This window comes from Canis lupus, chromosome 10, assembly GCF_048164855.1.
Source record: "Canis lupus baileyi chromosome 10, mCanLup2.hap1, whole genome shotgun sequence".
NCBI lineage: Eukaryota > Metazoa > Chordata > Mammalia > Carnivora > Canidae > Canis > Canis lupus.
In genome coordinates this window covers 19,497,573-19,523,512 of record NC_132847.1, presented here as the reverse complement: position 1 = coordinate 19,523,512, position 25,940 = coordinate 19,497,573, and the positions used below count along the sequence as shown (strand labels likewise).

Sequence of the window (25,940 nt, the reverse complement as noted above, 5' to 3'; positions counted from 1 at the left end):
GTACATTGAGATTTAATTTCTGGAGATTCAGACAAGAAGAAGAGAAAAAAAACCTGCAGGAAGCAGGAAAGTGAGGTAACATTAGGAATATCATCCCTAAATCAAGTCAGCTTTTCCTTAGGCATCCAGATCTTTTTATGCTATGGCCCCTTCTGAACCAAATATTCCTTTGATTTCATCATTAACTACTTAACATTATTATAACTATTTTCCAATTACTATCTCAGATTTTAATTATCCAAGGTTAATGAGAACTTCAGATGATGGAATTAGAATTTTTTTTAAATACCTATACCCCTTTATTCTTCTTTTGCACTTTTTAGGTTGTTCATCTTACAAAGACATATGACATGTCAAAAAGGGTTAAGTTAAAATATACCCTACCTACAGAAATAGATGACACGTGATATGACAAAACCAGACTATGACTCCTAACTATATCTTATCATTAATGCCTTATTATATATATACAGCTACATGACCTAACACTAATATATGTATATAGTAATAAAATTAATATATGGTTATATATAGATATATATGGATAAGTAAATTATATAGATGCATTTATAATAGCATATACATAGCCATTCTCTCAAAATTAAGAGCTGTTGTTTCATAAATTCTACTGGCTGTGTGGTTATGTTTTGGGAATTAAATATCCAGGACAAAATATAGAAAATGTACTATTTGATACACTGAAAATCCTCATTTGTTGGGGAAATGAGATGGAGTTTCCTTGATACAGTCTGCAAAGAACTTCAAGCATACATAACTCAAAAACAAACAAATAAACCAACCATTAGCCTAAAAAAAGTCATTCACATTGACATTAATACATTTTGCCTTGGTTTAGCAAAAATAATAGAATAGAATTTAATATTTAATTTAGAATTTAATTTTAATTAAATTAGAATTTAATTTAATAGAATTTTGCTGAACCCATGTGTACATCTTTGTGATGGTAAGAAAAAAAGAACTCATCGTATTCTTAAAGCATTGTTTTAAAATTTTTCTCCAGTATATATATATATACACTGTGAGATTGATATATATATGTGAGATTGAGATATATATATGTGTGTGTATATATATATATATATATATATATATATATATATATATATGTCTTTAGGCTGTTTCATTAATAATTAAAATATTGACAAATGATTAAACACATAGGTTGGAAATACATACCTCCAACATTCTAAAAACATTCCATTAAAACCAGCACTCTCATATCATTTCCTATACTTCAACAAATGATGTGTTAAATGTGCCCAGAACTCCACAAAAGTATAAAAATTTTTATACACACTTACCAACAGTATCACATGGTTCATCTTTGTGAACACAGAAATCTTTCCTAGAAAGGAAACAGAAAATGGATGTAAAAATAAACTTTTCCACAGTCAATAGAGATTGTGACTCATTTTTGAGTTACGTGAACTGAACCATACACTTTATCTCCAAGAAATTAATAGAACTGAAAATAAAATTGAATTCTAAGAAAATGGGAGAATTGTTAAATTTTTAATGGCAAATTTTTCCTGATATAATCCTGAAACATGCCCTATTTCATTAAGAATATTTCAAAAAATAAAATTCTATCTTGTTTTGAACTTTACAGATTTCATTTTTTATTACAAAAAATAGTATTTGGTATTGGGACATGGATTTCTGTTTGACAAATATTTTAAGATTTCTGCTTCACAGGCACTTGAAATAATTTCCAGATAGAAGATTCAAATGTAAAAAACACAGTTTAAAACAGAAAAATATTTCATATTGTAACACTGGCAAAATTTTTAAAAGATTGATTGTAATCACTTTATAAAGGGCAGGAGGAAATTAGTATTTTTACACAGGTAGTATCTAAGAATATTCTACAATTTGCTATTGAATACAGTATCTTGAAGAACATTCCTTAAGAAGTTATGAGCCTAAGAGGCAAGCTATATGAAAGCACAATGTTATCTACCTTTCACTAGCTATGTGACCATAGGCAATTTACTTAATCTTGTACCTCTTTCATCTCATCTACAAAAAAAGAGGAAGTAATAATGATACCTATCTACCATGTAGGTTTATAGTGCAGGTTAGGTGACTTAACACATATAAAACATACATACATACATACCTTTATTTACTTATTCATTACTGAGAGAGAGAGAGAGCACGTGCATGCACACATAGGCAAGGGAAGGGCAGAAGCAGAGGGGAAGCAGATTCCCTGCTAAACAAGGAGCCCAAAATGGGGCTCAATCCCAGGATCCTGAGATCATGACCTGAGCTGAATGCAGATGCTTAACCGACTGAGCCACCTAGGCACCCCCCATATATAAAACATTTTAATGTGAGTTTAGTGGATGTGTTGGACAAGCTAACACAGGAAAAAATCTTTAAAACAATGCCAGATGCCAATAAGCTTTCAAAAGTAAGTTGATGGTTTTGTTGTCTTTTGTTGTTCTTGATACTATTTCTGTACCCTAAGTTAAACAATTTCCTGATGAGTAGATATTTAGATCCTACAGAATTTTTAGTATTACAAACAATAATTAGTCTTTGTGTATATGTGAGGGAGAAAAATAAATATTTTTTTTAGTCCTCTCTCTGTTATAGTCATCTGAATGCCATTTCTAAATGAAAAATGAAAAAACTAAGTGCAACAGTCCTGTCAATTTCACCAATGACACCTATATTAATAATAACAATGGTTAGTGTCAATTCACATTTTGCTTAGCTCATCAGCAGCATCTGTGACTTAATATCTGTGCATCATTTTATTAATGCTCCATGCATATTTAAAATGTAAAGAAATAAACAAAAACCCAACACTTAAATACGGAGAACCACCTCTGGTAGTTGCCAGAAGGTAGGTGAGTGGGGGAAATGGGTGAAAAAAGGGAAGGGGATTAAGAGTAGATGTTCAGTGAACAGTGAGTAAGATACAGACTTGTTGAATCACTACATTGTACATCTGAAATTAATGGAACACTGTATGTTAACTATCTTGGAATTTAAAAAATGTATATTCTCAAATTGGAGCAAAGCTATACATATTCATTGGATCTAGCTATATAACCAACTCTGATATAAAATTGACAAATTCTGTATTTTTAAATCTGTTACTGAAAAATGTGTTAAAATTCCATTCTGGTTATACATTTGTTGTTTCCTTGTGATTCTGCTAATTTTTCCTTTATGATAAAACTAAATTACCTTTCTGAATTTTTATAATTAATTTTGAATTAGTTTTTACTATTATATAGAAACCCTTCTTATTTTAGAGTTTTCTGTGTTAAAGTATATTATGTCTGATATTAACAAATACTAATATACTAGTAATACTTTGATATTTGCTTGGTATATCTTTTTTCTTTGTTCTATTTTCGATTTAATTTTCTCTAAGTCTCTTATAAATAGTGTATGGTTAAAATTATGAAAATCTATTCATATAATATGGAAGTGAATTTAATATTTTATTATATATATATTTGGATTTTTCTATTATTTCTGAATTCTATTTTCCAAGTTATACTTTTGTTCTTTCCTTGTTTTTCTCTTCCTTCCTATCTAGTTTTTTTTTCTTCCTATCTAGTTTTATTTTCCTTTCTCTCTTTCTTTCTCACTCTCTTTTTTTTTTTTTTTTTTTTTGCCACTGCTTGAAAAGTAACATTAGATTGTGTTTAATTTATGGTTACTTCCAATTTAAATTGCATTGTATTTGTTTCCTATTGCTGTTATAACAAATTCCACAAATATGGTCAGTTAACCTAAATGTATTTTACAGTTTCAAAGTCATAAGTCTGGAGTCATAAGTCATAAGCCTAGGCTAAAAGCAAGGTATCAGCAGTGTTGGGTTCCTTCTGGAAGCTCTACATGAGAATCCATTTCCTTGCCTTTCCAGCTTCTAGAGGTTGCCTGTATTTCTTGACTCACAAGTTCCCTTTCATCTTCAGAGCTGGCAATGGTATCACTTGGCCTGTCTCTGCTTCTCTCATCACATCTCTTTCTCTAACTCTCTTACATCCCTTTTTCCCTATCACCTGTGACTACATTAGGCTCCCCTAGATAATCCAGGAAAATATCCCAAGCTCAAAATCTGAAACATAATCCCATCCACAAAGCCCCTTTTGTCATGTGAGATAACATAGCCACAGGGTCTATAGATTAGAACAGGGATATTATTCTGCCTACCACATTCACTTGAAATGTCTAAAGTAAAAATTATCTTCAGGCTCCTCCTGAAAAAAAAGAAACAAAGCATCAAACACTTTTAATCCAACCTCTCCCTTCAATCTTTTATGTTATTTTTATCTGACATTATAATCCTACCTCAATTTTTCAAATCTCAATTTAGATTTTCGAAACCATTATTAGATTTGCCCATGTATTTAGCAATTTATTTTCTCAGTAACATATTGGATCTTTACTTTCTAGAGAGCTCATTATTCTTTAAGTACATCCTTCAGGAACTCCTTCAGTGAGGATCTATGAATAATAAGGTGTTAGAGACATTGTTTCCCATGTATTTATTCATAATGGAATAGTGGCCAAGTACAGAATTTTAGGTTAACTTTACTGGCCCTTAGCACATGAAAAATATTATTTCATTTTTTTCTAGCATTCATAAATATAGATTACAAGTCAGTGAGCAACTTGCTCTTCTTTCATGCATTTGTTTTCTGGTTAATTTTTTAATGAGAAATAAATAACATGGCTTTTGGTTAATTTAAATTTTTTTTTATGTCTTTGTAGTTCTGCAGTCCCACCTAGATGTGTCTAGGTACTGATTTTTTTTTTTTCTTCTTTGGTACTTGGAATCTAATTTGAAGAACCTATGAACACATACAAATTCTTACCATTATCCATTTAGCCTATTCCTTTCACATTCTCTCTATTGTGCTAGAATTCCTTTAGGTGTATATCTGATCTTCTTTCTGATGTCTGTAACTCTAAAGCACTCTTTTATAATTCAATCTCTTACACTCTATGCAGCCTTCTGGCAAGATTCCTCAGATCTATCATCCAATCCACCAGTGCTCTCTTCAGTTGCATCTAATCTACTCTTCAACTCAGAAATTGAGATTTTAAGTCTATTTATTTTATAAGCATTTTATTTTCCTCAATTTTCAAATCAACTTTTTCCCCAAAAACATATTGTTCTCATATTTCTTTTTTTTGGTGTGAATGTTCAATCATGTAAATATGTTTTAAAAAAATAATCCTAGCTTTTTAAATTATTCTTTACTGGAAATCTCCTGGCTCTTACAATGGAAGATCCTGTCATTTTGTGTTTTTAAATTATCTTGTAAACTCATTTAGTTGTATTTTAAGTTGCCTTCTATGGTATAAATGGAGGGCCCCCTCAGAGTAGTTTTGCCTATGCTTTCAACAACAAGTGTTTTAACGCTGAAGTCATATTTGTGGTGGTGAATACCCAGAGGAGCTGTTTTTTCCTAACCCAGGGTCATGGCTGAAACCAGAATGCTTCTTGTTGACAACTTGTGCTCTTTTGCTGAGCTTCTACCGGATATAACTTTTATCAAGGGTATAGTTATCTAAGGGTTCTGGCTATATGCAATCATTTCAGCATCTCTTCCCCACTTTGCAAAGCCTCAAAGTTTTTCTTCATGTGTTAAACCCAAGAACTCAGATTCTTAGGTCCAACAACTCCTCTCAGGGCAGCCCCCACTTTATCTCAGAAGCTCTTCAGGGTTTTGTTTTGTTTTGTTTTTGCTTATCTGTGCATGTAAGAGGATTTTTATTATAGTTTTTCTACAATTCCAATATGTCTATAATGAAAACACTTTATGATTATCTAGGCAGATTATCACATAACTAAATCAAGTGAATACAATTTGTAATCTACCATACAGTAATTAAATATAAAAAAAATATGTACCTATTGTTAACATCAGATCTTATGTACATAGAATCAAGCCATATGGTCTTTATTCTTTTATTACACTTTGTATCATACAGCTTCTTTTACCAAACTACTAAAAAGACTGTACATCTGCCTCAATGAGATGTTTGCAATAACCTTAAATTATATTTAAATTTTTCTTCAGAGATACCTTTCTACAAGTGGAGATTATTTTAATTATGAATTATTGTAAAAATTAGTGATCCCTACAATATTGCCATTTCTTTTCCAGAAGGTTGGAGCAGGAAAAAGTCTGTGTAGACAGTCATGGATATGCATGAACTACAGAATGATGTAAGCTAATATTAACAATGAATTATTATAACTTTTTACTATTCCTCTTGGCAAATATCTGACAGACATGATTTCTATAAAACAGATATAGAATCAATCTTTGATTACTAGAGCAAAGGAGAGAAGGGAAAAGTTCAACATAATGTTAAATAATATATTTTCAACACGAGGCACAAAATGGACTTAATATAAACTTAATACATTTATTTATTTATTTTTATCATTATTTTTAAGATTTTATTTATTTATTCATGAGACACACAACACACACACACACAGAGAGAGAGGCAGAGACACAGGCAGAGGGAGAAGCAGGCTTCATGCAGGGAGCTTGATGTGGGACTCAATCCTGGGTCTCCAGGATCAGGCCCTGGGCTGCAGGCAGCGCTAAACTGCTGAGCCTCCCGGGCTGCCCAAAATTTAATACATTTAAATCACATTCAGTATTAGGCAAGTGTTTACCATTCTGCAGTTATAAATAACAAAAATAGTACAAGTATATTAGTTTATCACATGAATTTCTTCACAAAGAATCATCTGAACTTTTATTATTCCTGTGGGTCTCTTAGCTAAGAATATTTCTCTGATATTTCAGTAGGATTCAGGGAAGGCAGAAACTGAGGCCCTTTTGCACGTTATCCTTTTTTCTTCCTTTTCTCAGTTAATTAACTCCACCCTTAAATATTTGACTTGGGTTTGTTTTAGCAACCATGCTTTCTCCTGCCTCTGCTTTTATGTTGCATATCAGAGATATCTTTGCTAGAGAGGCGCTACTGTAGAAACCTCTCATCTGACTGCAAGGGAGTGGGTCATATCCAAATGCAATACACGTAATGGAGTGTTAAAATGTGCTATGTAATGATAACTGTGTATTTCCAAACAACAGGAACAGCATAACATGTTTTCACGAATTTAAATTTCTAAATTTTTTTTTCTCAAATAAGCTATTATTTTTTTTCTGATAAATCTGAAAAAAACTAGTTAATCCCTTCTGGATCAATTGAAAGTTGGCTATTATCACTTTATGCATTAATCTTCACTACATAGAACATCTTTTATATATAAGATGTAATCTTATCAGTATTACTTGCATATGCCTTAAAAATCTACAGTTCCAACCAAATTAATGTTGCAAAATTAGTTAATTTTTGCTAATTATTAAAAAATAAATAGCAAAGAAAAAGAAAGTTTCATGAACCAAACAGGCAGATTGTCCATCAGCATTGAGTATCTTAATACCTTTTTTTTTAAATGATCTTTCTGAAAATACATGCCTAAACTAGAAAGACAACTCTAAATAAATAAGGGAAAACATACTGAAATTTTATCCCACTAAAAGTAATCCCTTGAACTACCATATCCAAAGCTTCTAAGTTAAACCAGTGAACAGCACCTTTTTCAATATTTAAGATACAAAACTGAAAATTTTGTACATCTAAACAAAACATTTATTGGAACACTTGTTCCCAGGTTTATAATTGAAAGTTTTTAAAATCCAAATGATTGCTTGACAGCCACTGAAGCAGACCCTAACTCTTCCCTAACCCCCCAGCATCTTTCCACTGAGCAACCACCTTCAAAAATATATCATATTTCACCAGCTAATAATCACACAATTTGCCTCCCTACCCCATCATGAGCCAAACCCATTTTTTTCCCAGAGGATCTAAAGTAAGTAATACAAGAAAATATGAATAGCCCCAAATCATCCAAACCAAGTGGCTGACATTCCAAGAGTTTCTTTCTTCACTGTCTTTTCTTGATGTCTAGTTTCTCAATTCTTCCTCTAAGTACTACATAGAATTTTCTCCATCTACCAAAAAATTCCAGGGAGACATCTCTTTTGGTACTCAACTTGGACAAAGATGGTCTCTGGCTCAAAACCAACAACAAATGATGCAGGAAAATACATCCCTGTGGTGGTGGAACATATTCAGAGCCTGAGTATAATTACTGATGAAGAGGAATGGAAAAGGTTTGCTGACATCTGTCACTAGTAAATGACCAGATATATTTAGCCCTTTTCTGCATCAGAATATATAAAAATCAAATTCATCACAGGGATACCATGCCTGGTTCTATAGGATGTGCGAGAATGGATACCAGCTAAAGAGATCAGCAGATCCTCAAGTGGAGCAGGACCCAGATGTCTCCTCCGTGCTCCCTGGCGGGAGGGGGCAGTGGACTGGGGGCTGTGCAGCCAATGATGGATTTGTTTCTTTTATGTTTTAAGATAGGATTTAAAAACACATGTAAAGGTTTTGGTTTTTTTTTTTCCTTTTTTTTTTTTTTTTTAATTCTGAAGCAGCCCTGTTTTGTACCAAGTTATTTTGGGGATAAATGTTACCGGTTGCCGTTGTGGGGAAGGTGGCGTTTTCACCTTTGCCATAATAAAACAGAGACATGTGTGGAAAAAAAAAAACCAAAAACTTAATTTTTAATTAAGTTAAAATTAAGTGCTTAATTCTGGGGGTATGTTTACATACTTAATTCTGGGGGTATGTTTACATACACAACAATGTAAAAAGTTCCCTTTACCATTGTGTAGTGCACAGCCTACACAAATGGATGTGGCTAGATTCATTAAGTGCCTCTTATATGCCAAGCAGTGGATAAAAGGAAAGAATACAAAGTTAAATGAAAAAGGCTTCTACTCTGAAGACAAAGAAGAGGACAATCATTTCTTTAACATGATAAGGGCCCCACAATCAGTGAGAAAGAAGCCTGGGGAATTGTATTAAATAATGAATAGTTATGTTTTGCAATTGCCTTTGCCAGCAAACAAATGGGGAGAGAAACACCCACAACAGATGATACTGAATAATATGGTAATGCAGAAAATTAAAGAATCACATAAAAATCAAAATCTTCACCATTGGGCCAAGAATCACTGAGTGTAAAGTATATTCAGATGTAGAGGGAAAGGGATTTTTTTCTTTTTATAAATGTACAATACCTCATATCATAATGTATGAGGCTGCAACATAACTATTTGATTTACATAATGTGAAGCAAGGGACTTCATCTGTAACCAAACAACATGATAAAACTATGACAAATGCACTGCTTATTTTCAAGGGCACTTAGAGTCCCTCACACAATTTCTACTCAGCAAACAAATTAATAAAGCAAATATTTCAAAAAATGCAAGGTCTTTTCTCCAAAAGCAGTGGAAGTACCTCTCAGTACTACTGAAGAATAAATTCTGAGCATTTAAAAACCGCAGATCAGATTAAAATTCTTACTCTTCAATTCTTCCACTGTCAACTTCTTACAAGGGCCCAAATAATATATTCTTAGATTCATAATATTCAAAAGTTTTTTTTGGGGGGGGGTAGGGGGAGGAGGATAATTATTTGTTTGCCACCTAGCCCTGTGATCATGTGGACTGAAATTCTCTCATCTCTGGCTCATGTTGGCTCAGGGCTCCTGAAGACTGCATCACAAAGTTTCATAATGTGAGTTTATGGAAATGATACTGCTAGAATCTGGCAACCGAGAAGTCCAATAAATTCTGTTGAAGTCCTGATTTATACTTAAAAAAATGAAATGTAGACTTTAATTTCCAAGAATAAAGATGCATCCGAGAATAAGTCTCACTGTGCAGTTTTATAGTGCCCTGGGATATACCTATAAATGATTCATTCAGAAATTATTCTATGAGTCGTATCAAATTAATATATTTCTACCATTTGTGTATCTTATTAAGTTTTCTCTCTTACTTGCCAATGGCATTAGTTTAAAACTAACTTACAAAAGTACTGCACATAAACCAAAAACATTTCAGTAAATATCAGAATCAAAACTACCATTAACAAATTAAACTCTAAATTTAAGAGTATTTTCAAGAGAAATTTATGTCTTCTCCATCATTTCAAGGAGTACATGAATATTATACTGAGAAATCATATAGTTGACAGTTGAGAGGACATGTTTTGTGTTTTTGTTACTATGATCCCACAAACACTGGGTCAGCTTTAAGCTGTTAAATCCACTGTATCACACAGAACAATTTAACAAATATATTATGGCAGATAGGTTTAGATTTATGAAAATACTTATTTTACTTGAAACCAAAATTAACAGCTATCTAAAATTCCTTCCTACTAATGTGCTCACATAATCTACAACCTCAAAAATTACCTAAGAAAAAAATATACTAGAAACTGGGCAGTGTGAGGTTAGCTTGTCAAATGTGGACGAGACCATGGAATCCATGGAGATTTAAATTTTCATTTTATCTTTCACAACCTCCTTATGAAGCTAAAGATCTGATCATCTTTATTTTTACACTAATTAAAAGGGGATCCTTCCACCTCAACTATTCAAACTTTTCATTTAGACTTTACTGATCAAATGGTGCTAGGCCACTTAGAAATAACATATTCCCTCTGGTGGGCTGATTTTCATTGTTACAGCACGGATATGGAGTGATATGTGGAAACAGGGATCCTTCATAAAAATTCCTGGGGAGAAGTAAAGGGAGATTTACTTGTCAGCATCTACCAATATTTAATATTATCAAAGTATATCCCTTGATAGTTTTTTTCCTATTTTCAACCAAAAATTTTTCTATTTTCCATTTTATTTCTATTTATTGCTAATGCAATCCAAAAGTCAAAAGCTATCTATTAGACCCTATTTTAAGTCCTCGCTATCAGAATACAAAAAATTAAAGTCAACATTTCTACTACAGGATTCAGGATTGAAGAGGTGTACAAAGATTTTTTTTTTCCATAAAACAGGAAATGGCTTAGCAAAACCATAGCAAATTTTACCCCTCAAAAAAGCCTTCTGCATTGGGTTTTGAGCAGAAATCCTGTATAGACAATGAAGCTTTGGTTTTTTGATCCATAACTAAAAGATACCTTAGAAATAACCATGTCAGAATGCATTAACCACAATTGGGCTTTATATACTTTTCACCTGACGAGATCTATCTTCCTTTTCATGGTTGTTAGGTATTCAAAATATTGCTTCTGAGACTAAAGAGGATATTCATAATTTGATTACTCTTATTTTTTTCTCATTAAAATGGTATATATTTTTTATAGAAATTTGAGAAATAAAATAATAAAGTTAAAACACTAGCCTATAACCCCAGTATCTGGGACTACTTATAGTTAACATTGTTTTTTTGCCTTTTGATGTTTTTTATTACTCAAAAAATAGTTAACATTTTAATGTATATTTCTCTAGTTTTATTTCCTATGTATTCATATAACTAAATACATTGTATTTAACCATATACATGTAAAATATATATAATATTAGGATCATCCTCTCTACATGCAAGTTTTGTCTTGCCCTACCAATACCGTAACTTTAATTGTATTCCTTGTTTCTAATACCATTTTTCTCTTCAAAGCTCTGAAAAAAGAATGTTACATCCAATATTTTTTTCTTATGTTATAAAGCTTTAAAAGCCACACTCTTAACTAACCATTCTTACCTCTCTTGTCACTAGCTTTCCCTAGCAATGTAAGATAAGACAAAATAAAATGTTCTAGAGCATACGTATAGTAGTAACAAATGATTCTTAAATGTATTAAGATAATGTGGGATGAAATTACAATTCTTTCAAAATTTTTTTGAGTGTAGTTGACACACAATGTTACAAAATTATAATTTTATAAAAAAGGAAAGTGAATTTTAACTATGAGCTGACAAAATTATAAAAACATTTGTAATATAACAATAAATATTTTTCTGATAGTAGGTCTTCCACATGATTAAAAGTCTACACAGGATCTTATACAATTATTTGTTTGCAGTAAAATTATTCAAATTCACTGTACGGTAGATCTACCATATAACACAAGATATCTTATATTCTTTACCAGTACCACCATCCTCATTTTGTCAATGACGACGAGACTCAGAGAGGTCATTTAATCAATTCAAGATCATCAGCTAGTATTTGAGCAAACACAGGTCATTTCTATTTGTACATCTTTCTTACTGGGTTTTAAAGTTTTATATGTTTATATATTATATATATGTACACACATATCTTACATTTCAGATACAAATGCTTTGGTAGACAGATATATTGCCACTATTTTCTCCAATCCAAGGCTTATCTTTTTCATTTTCATATCAATGTCTTTTGGACATAAGATGGTCCAAATTTTGAAAAAGTCCAAATGATTATTTTTAAGAATTTCTGATAAGTGCTTTCCTTGTATCCTATCTAAGAAATTATCATCCTCCCCAAGTCACATAGATTTTCTCTGGGTTTTTTTATTGTTGTTGTTGACGTTGTTTTTCTAAGAGTTTGATAGGTGTACCTTTCACATAGCTTTTGATGTTGCATTATGAATTACCATCACACAAGGTGTAAAGCAGGGTTGAGATTCATTTTTTTCACATGGGTCTCCAGTTGTTGTAGATCCATTTCATTGTAAACTATCTTCCCATCACTCAATTATACTGGTGGGGTTTTTTTGAGAGTCAATACCACATATGTCTATGTATATTTCCAGATTCTTTATTTCATTTCATTCATCTGTACCACTAAGTTTCTGCCAAAACCCCATTGTTTTGACTACCAGATATAACAAGTTTTGAAATCAGATAATGTAAGCCCACCCAGTGTATTCTTCTTTTACAAAATTGTTTTGATTCTTGTGTGTCCTTTTTCCAAATACATGTTGGAATCAGCTTGTCAATTTCTTAAAAAAAAAAAAAGCTGGCATCAAACTTTCATTGAGATTATAGTTAGTCTCAGACAATGGGGGGAAGATGGACATCTTGATAATATTAAGCCTTTCAGTAAATAAAAACCCTTATTTAGATCTTTAATTTCTCTCAGCAGTGCTTATGTAGGTATCATTTTAGAAGTTTTACACATTTTCTGTTATATTATTTTCATATACTTTATGGTTTGGGAGGTTACTATAAAATTTTTCCAACTGTTCATTTCCACTATATGTAAATAAAATTGTTTTTATAAATTGACTTTATATTCTGTGGCCTTGAAAAATCCAGTTATAACTTCTGGCAATTTTACTACTATATCTCTTAAAATCTTCTTTGTACCAAAGTATATCATCTGTGAAAAGAAACACTTTTTTACTTTTTCTTCCCAATATTTATACCTTTCTTTTTCCCATCTTACTATACAGGCTCTGATCTGTTCAGTACAACTGAACAGAAGTGTAAGAGTAGATATACTTGCCTTGCTTCCAGTTCTAATGGGAAAACATTTGGTTTTCACCATTAAGTATGATGTTAGCTGTATATTTTTTGTGTACATGTGTGTACATACATTTTCATAGATTAAGAAGACATATTAAAGAATTCATTGAGAGGGGCACTTGGGTGGCTCAGTCAGTTAAGTGTCTGGCTCTTGATTTCAGTTCAGGTCATGATCTCAGGGTGGTGAGATGGAGCCCTTCATCAGGGTCCATGCTTAGTGAGGAGTCTGCTTGAGCTTCTCTCTCTCCCTTTCCCCCATCAGCTCTTTCTGTTTCTCTCTTTCTCAAATCTTAAAATTCATTGAGAATTTTTGTTGATAGGGTTTCCCTCTCCCCCATACATTAGTGGTACCATTTACTGTCTTTTGGACTCATTTTTTTTCTGATAGGAAGTCATCGATCTTAACACTGTTTCCCCTGTGTAATAGGGGAATTCAAAACTTATTTTCTGTATCTTTGGTTTTCTCTCATTTTCTATGATATACCTAGGTCCAAAAGGTTCTTTTTTTCATCAGTTTGGGAAACAGTTTCTGCCATTGCATCTTCAAATAATTTTTCTTACCCATTCTCATTCTCTTCTGCTGAGATTCAACTACAATATCTTGATCAGTAAATGCAATATCTATCTCACGGTCAATTTCTATTGACTACTTTTCCTTGACCATGGGTCATATTTTCATGTTTCTTTGCTTGGCTAATTTTTTATTACGTTTGAGAGATTGTAGATGATATGTTATGGAGATTCGGGATTCTGTTATCTTCCTCTAAAGACTGCTAACTCTTGTTTCAGAAGGCAGTTCAATTACTGGCTGGTCACTCTGCACTTAGTGAGGTTTGAGTTTATTCCTTAGTAGGGAGGATCTATCTAAAGCTCAAGATAATTCCCAAACTTTCATAAATTGGTGGGATTCTACCTCCAAATTCTATCTTCCCTAAATATCATAAAGGTGCCTGATTTCAGGCTTTGTTAGGGTAGGTCAAGAGTAGATATTTCCCTAGATCAAGTTCCCTACTATGAAAGCTCAACGTTTCCATTTTCCCAGCTAGATACCAGGAGTGACACCAAGGTATTAAAAAGGTTGCTCCACTCTTGTGGCCTGAATCTTCTCAACTCCTAGTGTCTTTTAAAAATCTAAACTCTGTAGCTGTAGCACTCTGATGCATTTGGAAAGTTTCTATCTATACATGTTCAGACCAGCCTGCAAAGTACTTCCAGATGATCTGCACATGGACTTCTTGGCACCATTCCTTGCAGAAAACCTTCATCTTTGTTACCCTCAGCATGATCGATCATGGTGCTCTATGTAGATTCCAACTTGCAGTATCAGTCAAATAACTGTCCCCAGGCAGAAATTTGGGTTGACTGTGGCACTCACTTAATAAATTTTCGTTTCTTTCAGAGATTGTACAATTGCACTGCTCATACTCCAATGGATTAGAGCATTGATTAGTTGCTTATTGTATAAGTCCAATAGTAGGCACACCAACATAGCTAGAAGTGAGTGAAAGCCCATCTGTGTTCTTGCAATAGATTTTTTTCACCTTCATGATTTATAACTAGAATCGTTTTTATATAATTCAGCAACAAGAAGCTCTCATGAATTCAAAAGATCCACTACAGAAAATCATGGTTAGATGTTACTGGTATTCATGATGTGAAATGTGAATACTATTGATACTAAAATTAAACTGCCTGGGAATAATGAATTACTATTCACTTTTAATAGTCCTAAGCAAGAAATTTATGATTACTAACATAGAGTGCTCATATAGAGTGTATTGTTGCCCATTATTTCACCTTTTCATACTTACTCTTGACGCTGCATCACAAATGTTTGTTAGTAGTACAGACATTCACAATGCAGCCAAAAATTAATTAGCTAGAGATTTAATTGAAATTTTTTTCTCAGATGGTACCAGAGTTTATTTATTGCTGAGTTTAACATACTGGCTGCTTTATTCATATGGTGATGACTGAAAAACATACAGAGTAGTTTCAACATCTTGAAGTTCCACTAAATTTACTTATCATCAATGGCTATGTCTTCCTATCAAACACAGAGTAGAATTTTTTTTTTTAATTAACTAGCCAAAAGTTTTGTCAATATGCCATCCAAAATGTGCCTGTTTAATAAAATCAGTTATTATGAATTGAGGGAGATGACAAAAATCATTATGCCAAAAGTTTTTTGGAACACAAACCCCGGAATAAAAACACTCTCTGAAGAAATTAATCCGATTAACAGCACAGCCATCGAATTAGGAATGTCATTTAATTGGCTTTGGAAAATTTACCTTGTTATAAGTATAGCTGCATCTACTGAAGTCATATCCTCTCCCCAGCTTGTTGACATCTCTAAATGTATATCATTCTTTTTGCCAAATTCTTCATGCTGCCACTTACAAAAACTCTCTAGCATTTTCTCTCCATGGTGCCCAATATATAGATCTGCCTGCAAAAGAAGATATTTCACTTTAAGGCAAATTATTCTCAGATATACAAAAAAATGAAAAACTCCAGAGACATCATGAATTACTAAAGCAGACTGCTGACCATAACAACATTAATTAGAACCTGGAAGACATTCAGAATTAATTTAGCCTGAGCTAAAAATCTTGAAACTTTGTGAGGGTACAATAACTACAAAATCTGTTCCATGCTATTCTGAAAAAGAAGAGAGGTGTATTAAGAATGCAGAACTTTTAGACTTAAATAACTTAATTATTTCTACAATTTAAGACCAAATGTTTTCCAAAGTTCTAGTTAAGTAGTATACTAAAACAGTACCACAGAATATTCTATTTAAAATAAATTACAGATAAGAAAAGGTTTCAAAAGCACATGTTTAAATAAGAAAATAAAACTGTCATTAAAAATCACTTTTAAAAATTACATTTTGGAAAGTTAAGGTTTTGTTGTCAGGAACCTTGGAAACTATGAACATTCCATTTTTAGAATAAAACTGAGGTATTAACCAAATCTAAAGGCCAGTTTCATGTATAGTTTAAGTGACTTAGTAGCTATTTCTGGATTTTTCAGTTCACATTCACTTTACTTAAAAGTACCTGAGCACAACTTCTCACCCACTTAACTGAACAAAAAACTCAAGACTTTCTTACTGGAGTTTCATGGAGCAGAACAAGCTTTATCACACGAAGATTGACCTGCACACCAAGACTCTTGTGTTGGAAAAGGTTAAAAACCTAAAAACAAATAAAAATAAAAATCCTATAATAAAACTGAAAACCATATTTATTTTTCTTAAAGCCCAGACATGGGAGAAGTCTCGGTTTAGTTGAAATATTTATAACATTTAAGTAATTTAAAAATTAAGCTTAGTAGGCAAGAATAACTTAGGTAATTCATTTTAAATACCAAGAAATTTAGATCTAGCCTTCTGAGATACACATCGCAGCCTTGACTGTCTTGGCATTTCAGTAGATACAGAGGGAAGGCTGAGCTTTCACAATACTGAAGACAAGCATTTTAGTAACTAAACCATAGACTTTCTCTTAAGACCACAAAATGCCAGTGTCCTCCTTTCTTCTGAGAAATAGTCCTGAAAACTGAGCCTGCTTTATCCCACTTCCCGATTCATTCCTTGGAGTATTTTTTTTCTCTCCCCAAGCTAGCTGCCAAAAAGGAAAAAGGTTTTCAAAGCTCTTCTCTTCAATGCTACTCAGGAAGACAAGCTTGCAGGCCATTGTTGATTAATGGTATCAGATTCTCATTATAACTGTTTTTCCCAAAGCATGGTGTGTGTAGCAATGCTGGAAAGCAAGGTGAATTTTTATGTGGTACCCTGATTTTTTATAAAAGTTAGTATTTATTTAATTTGTAATAGAACGTAAAACTGACACACCAAACCCCTGCTTTCAGATCTAGAACTACTTAGAAGAAACTGAAGCTGGCAGCCTATGTCAGTCTACCCTGTTAGAGAATGCTGGTAGAGTGTTCTGGAGCAAGCTGAACATAGAAATGACTGAAGTGTGGGAAAATCTGTTCACTGCTCAAATAAGCCAAATCATAAAAATGAGCAAAAAACAGTAAAAACGGAATTTTAAATGAGTAAAAATGGGATTTCATGAAGCATCATATATTTACCCTTGAATCATGAGTTCCTACCCTGCCTTATATGGTAATGGAATCAGAAATGGACATTTGCCTTTGGCTTTTATGTTCCTTCTCCCCTAAGAATCTCCTTCCTTCCTTCCAACCTCCTAATTCTGCCTGGCAGGAGGTTTAATCAACAGGGTATGCAATTAAGTCAAAGGATTCATTTGGTGGTAAACATGTAAGATGCTAGGTACAAACTAGATTTTTGCAGTCCAGAAATTGTCAACTGAGGTTAGCTACATGTGATCCAGATACTTAAAAATTTAGCTATCTGCCATGATGTCTTACTCATAAACTAGTATTATATCTGACATCAAATTTTACATACCTATGTAAGAGCTCAGTGGATTACCAATCTCTACTTTTCTTCCATCTCATAATGTATAATACTTTGGGTAGGGCCATGCATACAAAAAAATATAACATTTCTAATTTCAGCAAAAAGCCTTTTATAAAAGAGAATGAAAAGAAGGGCATAAAAAAAGAGAGAAAAGAATAACAGAGTTTTATCACATCAAAATCAACAATAAGGATGGTTTCTTTTACTAGAAAATGTAAATTATTATTTGATATCTCTTTTGAGATAGGAACAATTTGACATATCCAAAGCATTTTTTTTACTGATGTCAATAAAAGAAAGGAAGAGTAATGAGTTAATTTTTAAAGAATGTCATTATACTCACACATTTCTTCCTTAGAGTTTTCTTGAAAAAATTCCAAGCGCACTTTAAAGTTTGCCTACCATATTTAAGATGGTTAGAATGAATCTCCTGGCTGCATCTGCTCCATGATAGGAAACCATTGCTGGGTCTGCAACCACTACAGTCTCTATGTTGTATTCTTGAGGTAATTTGTATGAATACCGTTTCCCTCTTCCACTTTCTGTTATTTTTTTAGATCTAGGTCTTCCTTTATCTGCAATAGAGAAATGGATTTTTCCAATGTGACTCCAGATTGGCAAAGTAAATAAAAAATTTCCATTTCCTCAATAATTTTAAAAAACATTTATTAAATACCAAAATATGCTGATGATACAAAGGTGAGCAAAAACAAGTTTCCTGCACACATGGAATCTAAGAGGGCATCTGGCTTTTCAGTATGACTTTGGAATCAAATAGACCAGACTTCTACCATTTATTAGCTCAACCACTTGGGAAACTAAGATCGCTCAGCCTTGGTTTCCTCATCTGTAAAGTGAGCAATAACAGCACCTACTTTCTAGTGTTGTTGATGTCTTATAATAAGATTGCATTAATAAAATTTCTAGTACAGAGTAAATAAAATAAAATACCCCAATTAAAGAAAATCACAATTTTCTTTTTGAAATCAGTGACAAAATAAAGGTCTACTTGCAGAAAGTACCTTAAGTGATTGCCTCACACATCTCAATTCAGGCAGAGGCCCTTAATTACTAAAACATTATGCATGGGTTACAAAACACTTGGTTCTGCCTTCTATCAGGATCACACAGAAGTTATAACCTTAGGGAAATTTTCTTCAAACATAGCCAAATAAAAGCAGTGACCAGAAATAAACATATGTATACATTTAACTACATAAAAATGTTAAATTTGTTTATTAAAACATGCCTCTATCAGAATGAAAAGCATGCCACCAAGTGGGAGAAGACAGTTACAATACTTTTACATAATAAAGAAATTAAAAGCTATTCTAAATCAGTAACAGATAGCCCAACTGAAAAATTAGCCAAAGACTTGAACAGCCATTTCACACACACAAAAAGACATCCAAATGGCTAATTAGCATATGAGAAGGTGCTCAGTCTCATTAGTCTTCAAGGAAATGCAAATTAAAACCACAATTAATTAAATTAATGAAAATCCTCAGAATGGCTAAAATAAAGAGATGATTATATTAAGTGTTGACAAGAATGTGGAGACAAATGGAATTCCTACACACATACAGGCTGGGAGTTTAAATTAGGATAAACTTTGAAAGACTGGCTAGCAGTAACTACCAAAGTTGAGCACTAGCATACCCAATGAATGATCAATGATCTAAAATACATACTCGTCAGAAATGCATGCAAATCACATGTACAAATTATTCACAGTAGTACTATTCTTAGTAATTCAAATAACCATCAATAGTATAATGGATAAAGAAATTTTGGCCTATTCATACAATGGAACGTTCTACAGCAAGGAAAATAAACCAACACCTACAATGTGCAAAAACATGGGTGAACCTCACAGATAAAATGTTCAGCAAAAGCAGCAACATAAAAACTTGGAAGATGTGATGTTAGAAGTCAGGGTAGTAAATATCTTGGAAGAAGAGATATTAGTGCCTGGGAATGGGCATAAGAGGGACATCTTTGGTGCTATAATTACTGTATTGTGATCTAAGTGTTAACTATATGGTAATCTTCATTTTGGAAAAATTCAGCAGCTGGACACACCATTTGTGTGTAGTACCTACATGCATGTGGCATTTCAATAATGAATTTATTATTTTAACAGCTTTATTGATATAATGTACATGAGAAAACATGTACCCATTGAAGTGTACAATTCAACTAGTCCTAATAAATGTCTATAATTCAGCAACCATCTCCACAATCCATTGTTAAATCAGTGATTATCTGTTCTGCTCCTTGTCATTTACCAAAATTCTACTGATGTCATTAAACTGCTACCACCTCTTTTCCCGAACTTGTACCTGTGAGCCGATATCTATACTATATTCTTTACAATAATTTTAATTATTGTATCCCTAGAATTAAACATAAGTGTTTAGTAGAGTTCCACGAGGTAAACATGTATGTTCAATTAGTCATGTTTTCCTGGGTGTTTCTAACTTTGTTTTGATTTTCAAAGTATGTATTCTCATCGTTCTAGTCCATCATGGTGGCTTCTAATAAACTGCTTTCCTTGACACCTGTTCCAGGTACTATGGTCTTGGCTTGTCATTTCAATTCAAGGCTACTCCATTCTACTTTGCATACTATCTATTCCACCTTTCTTCCCCTCTTTTCATGGTGCCAGGATTTATACCTTGAGTTTTTGAACTACTTGTTCCCTTCTATCACTGACTCCTAGGCCCAGCTGAGTTATATCTGAGATCTAATGTGAAATGGGTCACTACCATTGCTGGAAATTTTACTGTCCTGAAATGTCTTCATAATTTATGCTTTCTCATTTTCTTTCTAGCAGTGATCCAGACTAAAACCTACTTAATGAACAAAGTTCTACCCAATATATCAAGTAGAATCAGTTAACTAAGTTAATAAAAGTACCACAAAAAAAAAAAAAAACAGTAGCTGTCTGCAACAGGATCATAAGAGTTAAAAGTACATTTTATGGATCCATATTTAGTAATTAAAACCAAAGTCCTTGATGAAGGACAACATAGGAAATTGGTTTTATCTGTATCTTGAGGTCTATGACAATGAGGAATGAATTCTGTAGTTTCTTCAATTATAATCTCAAACCTACCTACACTTAGTATATTGTTATAGACACTCGTAATATTTAGTAGCAGGCATTCCTACAAGTAGATGAAAAGACTTGTCTTGGCAGGGTCAACACCAAATAAACTATAGGGGGAAATATATACGCAGCTCTCATACATGAATATGTCACTGACCTTGTATGTCAAAATCATGCAATGGTAGGAACAGAAAGGATGAGAAGATGGATAAAATATTAGGAAGTAGACATCATCACAGTAAAACAAATCAAATGTAGGGGAAGAAAAGGGTGGTGGTTAGAATTACTCTTGCTTGTTGCTGTTTTTATTTGTTTTGGTTTGTGTGGGGGTGGGAGGTTGTTTAGTTTTTTGAGTAACTAGGTAGATGGTGGATGATATCAGGAGAGAAATGAGGGAAGGAAGATGATGAGCTCAGCTTTAGATGTATTAAGTCTAAAGTATCTGAGAGACAACTGAGTACAAATGATTAAACACCTGAGAGGAGAAAGGTTAAAGTGGGGATTGGAAGTAATCAATGTATAAGTGAAGTTGAACCTGTGGATTTGGATTATATCACCCTTAGGAAAGCCTGTGGAGCAAGAAATAGAAAGAAAAGGATGAAACCCTAGGAAATGCTTACATTTAGGGGGTGTATGTATGGATGAAGATATACCCATGGAGGGTATGGAGATGCAAGAAAAATAAGAAGGGCAGAAACCAAAAGGAGAATTATAAAGTAAGGGGCTTTTGAACTGTAGCAAGAATGATGAATAGACAAAGTAAGAGAGAGAAAAAAGTTTACTTTTTTGCCCCAGCTAGCAACAGCTGTGTTAGCTCCAGTTTATCAGTGTGCTACATCCTTATTTGCATGTTATATGTAAATAGAGTACATGGAACATTCTAGAATGTTTCTTAAGAATCTCAACTTCACGGTTGATTCCATCATACAGGTTAATCACTGTGTATGAATCATGCATCTTGAAGTAATCTATTTATTAAGTTGCTTTCTCTGACGGCTTCATTGTCTCTCAAATCTTGAGACCATTTTCTACCCATAGGTATGTATAAAAACAATATAGTTGATACCATACACTTTCAGTTAGCAAAGAAATTTGAAAATGTGTAGTCACCAATGTGTCTTTACCATAGCACACACAATGAAGTCCCTTCATCATCTAGTTCATGACTACCTTTCTCCTGCCTTTATACTTTTGCATGTATTGCTCCTTTTGCCCGCAATTCTTCCCTGCCTAACAACATGTGCTAAAAACTTCATACAAGTTTTTCATTTTCACACAATCTCATTTAATTCTGAGAACAGCCCTGAGGTTTGGGTATCACTATTTCCATTTTGCTGTAAATGAAGCTTTTGAGAGAGAAAAAGTACATTTTCCAATGTCACACAGCTAGAAAATGGTAGCATAAGTTTGTGAACACAGGCAAAGACTCCAAAGTCTGTTATCATAATCCACACACTCTGTTTCCCTTTTTCAAAGAGATGTAAGTCTGTAGTCAGGATAAGTTTTACTTGATCTTCGCAGCTCAACCCCTTGATATCCAAAGCCTGGTTTCTTGTGTGTGCTGTGTCTGCCAGTGTTCTTGTCATACTACACTATAATTACTCACTTACTAGTTTGTCTAAAATAAGACATTAGTTGCCTCTTAAGAATAAGAGCTGCCATTTAGCTCTATGTCCCCATGAGGGACTAGTCATCTTTCTGTACAAATAAAGAAACTAAGGTGCAAAAGTAGAAAAACAGTACGGAGGTTGTACAAAAAATTAAAAATAGAAATACCACATCATCTGGTAATTCTGCTGCTAGGTATTTACTCAAAGAAAGTGAAAACTTGAAAAGATATACCCATCCCTATGTTTACTGTAGCATTATTTACAATAGCCAAGATATGGAGCAACCTAAGTGTCTCTAGAAAAACGAATGGATAAAGAAGATGTGATATATAGTCAATGGACTTTCATTCAGCTATAATTCATGACAACATAGATGAACCTAGAGGGCATTATGCTAAGGTAAGTTAAGTCAGAAAAAGAAAAATACTATATGATTTCACATACATGTGGAATCTACAAAACATCAAAAAAACAACCAAAAAAACCCCACTATAAACAGACTCATAAATATAGAGAATGACCTGGTGGTTGCCGAGGAAAGGGGTGTGGGAGATGAGTATAATAGGAGAAGGGGATTAAGAGGTACAAACATTTATTTCACATAATGCTAATTTCAAAACCATTTTTTAAAATTCTAAGCCTTTAAAAAGTGTCTGAAAATAGGTAAACTCAGTAAATCATCTAAATGAGAGCTTAATACTCCTTGCACACAAGTGTCTGACCCAAATCGATCAATTAACATGTAACAGTCATGCCTAAAAAAAAATTTAGAAACTCTATGAGCAATGTTTGCCAAATATAAAATGTGTATTTATGCCTTATAAACCTATTAAAATTAAGAATTTTCTAGAAATCTTTCTTCTATGCACTATGGCACACAAAGCCAGGTTTGTGTCATCCTGGACATGAGTAATTAGAACAGCTGGAACTTACTATGATTTGAAAGTTGCACAGCGTAGATTTTTAGTATAACTCATATAAGACAATTTCCTTAAAAGGACTAAATCCAAGTTGTTGTTGCTGCAATCATTTCTCAACACAAGAGACTTTCTTTGGCTTGGTCATAATGCTATGACTTCTGTTGAGCAATTTTATCGCCTTTGTGCCTCTACTTCTTAGAAAAGAGAAGAGGAATGTGTCTCACTCAAATTGACTAAACCATGTACAGTGAATAGTGTGCCACAGAGATTCACTTAACTCCTTTTGAAGATGCTTCCCATAGAGACTGATACCATGAACTTTCACAGAAGAAAAAAGAACTCACAGGTTAATTTGCAATAGATATATTTAAACAGAAATATACTGTAATTCTTTCTGAACCAGAACACCCTTAAGTAAGCGATGATGTGAACATCCTATGGCCATTGCAAGTGCAACCAACTGTCACAAGACACATACCTACACTAGCCTCAAATACCATAACCACTTTTCAAATTATACTAACTATACTAACACCTAATTTTAAATCTGCAAGTCAACTTTTTATGTCTTAACAAAAATCCTTGAATAAATTCATATTTCCTCAGATTCTAACTAGAAATGTTTCTATCAGTGAATATTCACTGAGATGTCTGGATTAGGTATCTTAAAATTTTTCCTAGAGATACTTAAAATTATTTTCTGAGTGTTGGCTATGACTTTCAGGTCCTATTTATGTAATAGAAATCATTCATTTTCCTTACCATTCTTGCTATCATAGAGATCTCTGTCAAAGGAAGGAAGAAAGCACACAAAACAGTCAGCCCCATTTTATTTTGGTAGAGACCTGGCAGGCAAACAAACACACTAGGATTTGATGGTTGGAAATGTTTATGAGCTTCTGAAACGTCCAGATTTAAGGTATTTTGATACTGAAAATAAAATTCAAAGAAATAAATCTTTACCCTTCTTCCTATCACACTGTTAATTTTAACCTCCAATAGGATTTTTACTTGGGCCAAATAAAAGAAAAAAAAGAAGAAGAAAGAAATAGAAGAGGCATCTGGTCAAAGAAAAGAGATATCTATGATGTTCTCAAAGAGGTGGACTAAAATAAGGCCATGAGTTCACAGTATTTGGTTTCAGGAGATCAGGAATTCTCTTGATGTCATTTCTATGCCAGTGCATAGAACACTTCAAGGAACTATGTCATCCTGCAAGGAACACTTCACAGCTTGAGAGAGATACAGGGCATGTTATATGTTAATCTCTGAAGTCCTCCTGGAGTCACATTTTTATGCTATTAAAATGTAGCACTTCATAGAAGACTAGAAGAAAGTCTAAAATAAATATATTTGTTATTAACCAGAAGAGATTCGACACTCTGAGAAAGTATAAAACTAGTAGACAGATGGACAGATAGGCAGGCAGACGGACAGACAGAAAGGAAGAAAAAAAATTTAATGTATTCATCTCACATTGCATATTTTTTAAACTCTTCTGGGAGAAGGCATTACCTGAAATGATACCACAGTAATGACTGTGAAGAGCTGACTTCTCTGTGACTTTTTCCTCCATGGACCTTTTCTGCCTATATACACGGTGTGGGTGACCCGTTATGGCCATTGTATCATTGAGTGGTTCAATAAATATGAAGTCCTCATTGAGCTGTATAAATCCCATCTGGAATATATAACATAAAAAGATATGTAAGAAATACTATTTGGATAAATTACTATCTAGGCTCTCCTACTCATACACACTCTGTTTTCTTTCACATATGTGCATACATTTTAATGAAGCTTTTTCAGCAAGCCCACTAATAAGGTAACTGTCTTCCCATGTTATTACTTCATCTTTACATACTTTATTGCACTAGCATAAACTTCATTTAGTTAAACTGAGCCTGTGTGGGTGGGAGGCTAGATGCCAGCAACAGATGCATAGTAAAAATTCTAGAACGTTAAAGGCTCACTTTGGGAGACCCATGGGGTCACTTACACGTAGGCATATATAGAAGAGCAATACGGTTTTTAATTGCACGCACCATGTAGTCTAACTTTTTGACAATAGCTATTTAATAAAGTAATTCATGTAACCTATCAAAGCAAATGTGGGGGACATGGCATTGAAATTATTACATAAATTATTCTTCAAGCCTTCTACTAAACATTTTTAACACCTTTGCACAGTAAATTACAGAAAAAAATGAATCATCACTTACTTAAGCATGTTTCATTTCACATGCCATGTTTTTAAACTTAGCCAATTGTAGACAGAGAGCTAAAAACTGTAAAATACAGTTATTATCAATGAAAAGAACTTATAACAAGTAGGTATCCTTTTATTATATTGAGGCTAAGCCTAGTCATTTCTTTCCTTCCTTTTTTAGAACATAAATTTATATTTTAACTAGGA

The 25,940-nt window shown here is 33.1% G+C and overlaps 1 protein-coding gene and 1 long non-coding RNA gene across 2 annotated transcripts in view; one reads left to right on the top strand and one right to left on the bottom strand.

Annotated features, from left to right (window-relative positions):
- The window catches only part of ADAMTS19 (ADAM metallopeptidase with thrombospondin type 1 motif 19), a 228,514-nt gene that overhangs the window by 156,925 nt on the left and 45,649 nt on the right, over positions 1–25,940 (bottom strand). The window contains exons 3-7 of the mRNA XM_072840880.1: positions 25,040–25,205; positions 18,285–18,457; positions 16,546–16,629; positions 15,721–15,878; positions 1,323–1,366 (exon numbers count right to left, since the gene is read on the bottom strand). Coding sequence (XP_072696981.1) covers positions 1,323–1,366; positions 15,721–15,878; positions 16,546–16,629; positions 18,285–18,457; positions 25,040–25,205 — 625 coding nt within the window. The remainder of the gene's footprint in view (positions 1–1,322; positions 1,367–15,720; positions 15,879–16,545; positions 16,630–18,284; positions 18,458–25,039; positions 25,206–25,940) is intronic.
- Positions 1–25,940, top strand: part of LOC140641292 (uncharacterized) — a 34,019-nt gene that overhangs the window by 559 nt on the left and 7,520 nt on the right. The window contains exon 2 of the long non-coding RNA XR_012037843.1: positions 6,165–6,226. This is a non-coding gene — a long non-coding RNA (uncharacterized lncRNA). The remainder of the gene's footprint in view (positions 1–6,164; positions 6,227–25,940) is intronic.